The 6,602-nt window shown below is 38.3% G+C and overlaps 1 protein-coding gene across 1 annotated transcript in view; it reads right to left on the reverse strand.

The window, feature by feature from the left end:
* strip2 (striatin interacting protein 2) overlaps nt 1-5,209 on the reverse strand; it is a 44,676-nt gene extending 39,467 nt beyond the window's left edge. The window contains exon 1 of the mRNA XM_059326108.1: nt 4,982-5,209. Within this exon, the coding sequence (XP_059182091.1) occupies nt 4,982-5,092 (111 nt within the window). The 5' untranslated portion in view covers nt 5,093-5,209. The remainder of the gene's footprint in view (nt 1-4,981) is intronic.
* Between the last annotated feature and the right edge of the window lie 1,393 nt (nt 5,210-6,602).

The following is a 6,602-nucleotide window of genomic DNA, read 5'->3' on the forward strand; positions in this document are numbered from 1 at the left end:
TTAAAAATTATGATCATTGGTCTTCTCTTCAGTCCCTTCAGCTTCCTGCACTTCACATATAAACATTGCCTTTTATTTTATGTTGCTTATGGCTTGCATTTAGCCTAAAGGAATAGTTACACATCTTTTTGAAGTGGGGCTGTATGAGCTACTCATCCACAGTTATTACCAGTGGTGGAATGTAACTAAGTACATTTACTCAAGTACTGTATGTAAGTACAATTTTGCGGTACTTTACTTGAGTATTTCTATTTTATGTAACTTTCTACTTCTACTTCACTACATTTTGATCCATATATTGTACTTTTTACTCCACTACATTTAGCTGACAGCTTTAGTTACTTTTCAGGTCGAGATTTAACATAAAACATGATCAATTTAAAGTGATTAGACATTTTTTTATTTCTAACAGTATATTGGGAAGTTAAAATGAGCCCTATATCTTGAGAAACGTAAACACTGTTTACATAAAAACATCCAAAATAATAATATAATAATATATTGGAATGTATTGAACAGTCTGAGTGTGTCCATTCTGCATAACGAGAACCTTTACTTTTGATACTTTAAGTACATTTTGATGCTGATACTTTTGTACTTTTACTTCAGTAAATTTTGAATGCAGGATTTTTACTTGTAGTGGAGTAATTTCACAGTGTGGTATTAGTATTTTTACTGAAGTAAGGGATCTGAATATTTCTTCCACCACTGTGTATTACCTACAGTAGATGGAAGTCTGCCTACCGAGTTTAGAGAAGCAGGCAGGAGTACCAGCAATTAAGCTATATAATGTATCGCTGTTGACAGGGGCGGCAGGAAAAAAAGTATTTTAGCCACATCAGTGTTAGTGTATGCTATATTTAGAATATTTTCATGACTTTGCCTTGCAGTCAGACAGATAACTGAAGTTGTTATCTGTGCCCTCGTCAAAGCCACCAGACTCCTTTGACAAAACCACTAATTTTACCTTGCAGAGTGCAGGAGTTGCTGCTCTACTGCTGCTCAGATCAGTTAGTTTGTAATTATATGACTTTGGTGAATCTGAATTAACCCTTTAAAACAATAAAAGAAAAATGACACAAAAAACAAACTAACCGAGGCAGCAGTAGACCAGCAGCTCCCGTGTCCTGTTTTTGTCAGTGGAGTCTGGTGGCTTTGGAGAGAGTGGTCAAAGTGGTCAAAATATTCTAAATTAAGCTAATTAATTAAGCTTAATTAAATAGCGCTGTAGAGTTTTAATGTAGACAGGACTGTAATGAAAATGTTTTTTTCTGCTTTTATAAGGTCCGTACTTTCCTTTAATGTTATCTGTTGGTTTGGACATCTCAGTCTTAAAAACAAATGAAAAAAAGGTCAGGCTGTGTTGTAAAATAAATGGTGTGTGCCTTAAAAAACTTAAGCAGCATTGTGAAGAAAGGCTCATCTCTAAGGCTCAGACAATTGTTTTTGTCCCATCTGCTATTGTTTGACAATTTTGCTTGAAAAGTTAATTAAACTTAATAACGCAGTTATCATTGTCGTCAATTGTTATTACATCATTGATTAATGGAACAAGACGCCTCATCCTCCATCCATCTGGTCTCAAAAATGGCATTTGGTTGGGCTGTAATAGGCATTTAGCAGAGGGAGGTTCTAATGAAAATACCTTAAAGGTTGCATTATAGGAAGTGCAGGATCTCGATCCATACTATGGTCTCAAAGGTATGATAGTGTAACTCAACAGCTTGAGTTAATAACTCTTTTAATCAAAATGATTTATTCTAAAAGGAAATTATGTTTTTGATTAATCATTTTTAAAAATGTGTCAGTCAAATGTGATTATTATGACAAATTCTCATTATTTATTCATTATCCTAACTGCTTATCTGCACTTCGCGGGGGCCTGGAGCCGATCTCAGCTGACATTGGGCGAGGTCACCAGACACATAGAGACAGACAACCATGCTCTCATTCACTCCTACAGGCAATTTAGAGTCACCAATTAAACCTAAGCGCATGTCATTAGAGTCTGTCCAATCAACAACCTTCAAATACATTCAATTTGCAGCTACAAAAACACAGCAAAATCCTCACATTTAAGCAGCTGAAACCAGAGAACTTTTATATAATTTTGCTTGAAAAGTTAATTAAACTTAATAACGCGGTTATCATTCACTGCAAAAAAAAAGCCAACTTGAATTTTTTGGCCTAAAACAGTGATTTAAGTTGGTAAACTTGGAAATATAAATTATTGACATTTAGGGCAGTAATGTAAATTAGCACAACAAAGGAAGCCAGTTGTATGCTCAAAAACAAGTTTGTGAGTTGTTGTTACTTATATCTTTAAGTTGGGGTTCACAACAAGGGACAATAGTTCTGCTAACTCTTATTTCTTTTTTGTGAAATGCGGGAAAGCGGTGAAATTCAGTCATTAGCGAAAGCTAGCAGCTAACTGATGCTAGCGGCTAACTGATGCTAGCGGCGCTGCTTGTTACAGCTACAAGAGCTAACTCAAAATTGTGGTCGCAACATTAGCTGACATTTCATAGCAACGTTACAATCGTGCCAATTCAGGACATTGCAGAAGTTAGCAGAAGTAAGGATTAAAAGTTATTACAATGTAAAATTGTAATTGTAAAATTATTAGTTAGTACAACTTACAGTTGAGTTGACAAAAATCTGAATTCAGAGTTGAGAAAACTCAAAAACAAAACTTAAAATATTTAGTTTAATTGTCCAACTTAAAATTTTATCGAAGTTTGTTGCCTTGAAATTTTGAGTTCACCCAACTTTTCTTTTTTTGCAGTGTTCTCGTCAATTACTATTACATCATTGACCAATGGAACAAGACGCCTCATCCTCCATCCATCTGGAGTCACCCGGGGACAAGCAGCGCGGAAGGATCGACTGAAGTGACCTTTCTAAACCAACCGAGATGTTTCTTAATTCCCCTCAGCATCAACAGGAGAACCCTGCCTGTCTCCGCTGAGCTCCTCCTGATCTCCCTCTCTCACTCGCTCGCTCCATCATTTTCTCATCCATTCTCCCTCACTGTCCCCCCCACCACCCCCTCCTCCTCCTCTCCCCCCCTCTCTGCCGCCAGCTGATAACGAAAGCCGTCCTCGCTCCAAACTGGCACCACTTCTGTGCTCCCAGACTCTGCACCACATCAGTGTGCAAACACTGGGCACAATGTCAAGCCGGGCCACCCCCACTCCTACCAACATATGCCACACAGACAAGAGACGAGGCTCTGCCCAGCACAGATGACGGACGATTTACATACATGAATGAATCAGATTTGCTGTTAACTTAACAGACAGACACTGTGGAGGCCAGGGAGTATCAGCATCAACACAATGTTGACGTTAAGTGCTCTCAACATGTATGTCATTCACCCCCCACAACACACACGCCATCACCAACCCCCCATCCCAGAATCCAACGGCTGAGAGATGAATATGCTCCAATTCCCTCAAAACCATTCAATGTGCTCAAACAACAGCAACACACATGTCAGGGGTGAGTGGATTTCTGGCCTGGACGACCGCTTTGACTTCTCTGATGTTTCTAGGCTGAGAAAGCCAGGATTGAAAACACATCTTCTGATTTTTTCATGAGGGGATGAATTATAGCTGCACGGCACTAAAAGGGAGGCATCATCAGACTGATCCACGCTGTTTAGGAAAGCAAAGGTGGCTTAAGATCTCATTAAAATCGGTTTGTAAGAAGGTATGTCTCAGCCGCTATGAATAAATCAAAGGAAATATTGTAAGGTTGCATCTCATATTTTTCTTCATCATTGATCAATTGGGTATATTTTTGAATATGGTTTCAGTCTTTTTCCTGGCAAAAATGTCCTAGTTGACGGTTCCAGGGTCTGAAATGTGAGGATTTGCTGATTTTAGTCTTCGGTAGAGGTACAGTCAATCGACAGAACCATAATCAACAACAATTTTGACAAACTGATTAATCACTAGTAATTTTTCAAGAAAAAAAATGGCTGTTTTCAACCCCTCAAATTTTGAGTTTTCCTGTTTTTCATTTTTTTTTTATATCATAGTAAATTGAAGATCTTTGGTTTTTGGACTGACAAAACAAAACATACACACAAAACAACATCTTGACATTTTCCTTATTCTCAATTGATTAATAGAGAAAATATGCAGATTAATCACTAATAAAAAATACCTATTCATCGTTAAAGCTATTAACCTGGATCTTTGTGTGTTTTTGGACTGCTGATATGATTATAAATTAACAATATGAAAAATCACGTTGGACTCTGAGAAAATACAACAGCTATTTTGCACAATTTTTTTTAGAATTAATTGAGGAATTGAAAAAAATGCTTGCAGATTTATCCCTAATGAAAGTAATTCTGTCTAAAATGATAATGCTCTTAAAAATAAAAGATAAATTTCCATCAGAGGCCAAAGTCAAGTCATAAATTCATTCCTTAATGTGACCAGCAAACCCATTTATAATGATGAACTATTTTTGCCAAATGTTTACTCTGAAAAATGACTTTAAAATAGACACATGCATCTGATTCAGTCAATAAATCAATGAAGTGAAGGACACAAGCCAATGTCACCAAATAAGAGATAAGGATTGATGCAATAAAGACAATAAAAATCCATAAATATTAAATGACTATAATATTCAGACGTGTGTTTGGTTGTGGTGGTGGTGGTGGTGGTGTTAGTGTGTCCTGACAGCAGCAGTCACATTTCACCACCTTCATTCTCCACGTTGAGCACCACTGTAGGATTACTGCTGGGTTATTTATAGGAGCCGGCTGCCAAAATAACACCTCGGTGTCTGCCCGCATGCTTCCCAGCCAAGACACCGACTCACCGCATGGAAAGGACATTCAGCTGGTCTGAAAGCTCCCCAGCAACAACACACACATGCACACACACACACACACACACCTCCAGCGCGCCGCTATACCATAAGCAGTAGTAGCCGAGTGTACACAAACGCCTCTCAGATTTACCTCCGACTCCTTCTGCTGATCCTTGAACACATCTTTCCCTTTCGGCCTCTGTCTGTCGCCGTTATCGTTAAGGTTATTAATGATAGGTACCTCCATGTCCTCCGCCTGCATCTTGTCGGTCGGCGCGGATCACTCGCTGCTCCGCGGATAGTGCATACCGGTCCGGTGGAGAGCTGAGACTGCACCGCGCCAGGAGGAGACCGACCGGCTCCTGAGCCCAAGTTGAGGATCTCCTCCTCCTCCTCCTCCTCCTGCTGCTGCTACTCCCCCTTTCTGTTTGGTTCGCTGTCCCTGTGCGCCCCGAGAAGGCGGGGTTAGAGAGTTACCAGCAGAGAGACGCATCAGCTGACCACAAGAAAGTAAAACGGGCTGGTGTTACTCAGGGTCAGTGCACCTTTGCAGCGAGCTGATGGTTGGAGATGCTTCATACACCCAATACCAAAATAAGAGCCTTGGTCAAATGCTCGCAACTCCAAGGACGTCAGCTTGGATAGACGAGGATTTTATAGTCTAAATAATTAATGGCAAACATATAAATATGTTATAAATACATAGAGAAGCAGAAGTATATATGAACATCTTAAATTACTGTTTTCATAAGAAGTTAACTGGCTGAATATAGTGCTGATATGTGGTTGAACATTTTAAATAATAATATTGTATTATATACACGTGCATCTCAATAAATTAGAATATCGTCACCCTGTTAAACTGATCGCCTAACTCATTTTTTCAAGTTTTGCAGGAAACACAAAAAACTTCACCAAAAGTGTAACATATGACATTTATTGATCATTTGGCATTTAACTATTGGCATAGTAATAACACTGTGTGTAAATTGTGTAACTTGAGAGAAATAAATGACTTAGGCAATTTTTTTAACATGCCTTTGTGACTTAAGCAAGATATGGTAACACTTTATTTGTCAGAAACATGACATGACAAGTATCATGAGCATTAATGTTACTTCAAAGTGTCATTAATGTTCGTGACACATCCCATGTCATGTTTATGACACGCTCATGTCACTCTTATTTATGCAGACACCTTAAAGTGTTACCAATTTTAGTGTCAACAATAAAACACTGATAACTAAACAATCTCCCTCTAGTTCTTATCTGATGCCTATGAATGTGGCAAATTGTCAAAGAAGTGATGATCTTAAAGGGGTAAAATCACATGATCTGATCAACTGAGGATGTAGGCGATTCTACCATAGGTGGCGAGCGTCGATGTCTGGGAGGACAGGAGAGAGGAGGGGACTTATTATTAGGGCTGGGCGGTATGGCTCTAAAAGATTATCAAGTTATTTTAGGGAATTTTTTTTTTTTTAGTCTGCGTAAATCAATAAAAAATGTTAAAGTGTAAAGTGGGCAGTCCGTGGATAAAAAAGTAAAAGAAAAAGTAATTAAATCTTAAATCTTAAGTGCAAATCTCAACAGTTGCCAAATAGAAAACAATACTTTTGATTATTGAGTATTAGCAAATAATTTAAAAAAAAATAACCATCTAGGGGGAGAACATTTTGTACATATTTAATTACAATATGATCAATCTTGTCCACTTTGAGAGCTAAATGTGAGCAAAAACCTCACAGTCAGCAGGGCTTTCCACTAGGTCA

The sequence above is a fragment of the Centropristis striata genome, chromosome 22, assembly GCF_030273125.1.
Source record: "Centropristis striata isolate RG_2023a ecotype Rhode Island chromosome 22, C.striata_1.0, whole genome shotgun sequence".
In the NCBI taxonomy this organism is placed as follows: domain Eukaryota; kingdom Metazoa; phylum Chordata; class Actinopteri; order Perciformes; family Serranidae; genus Centropristis; species Centropristis striata.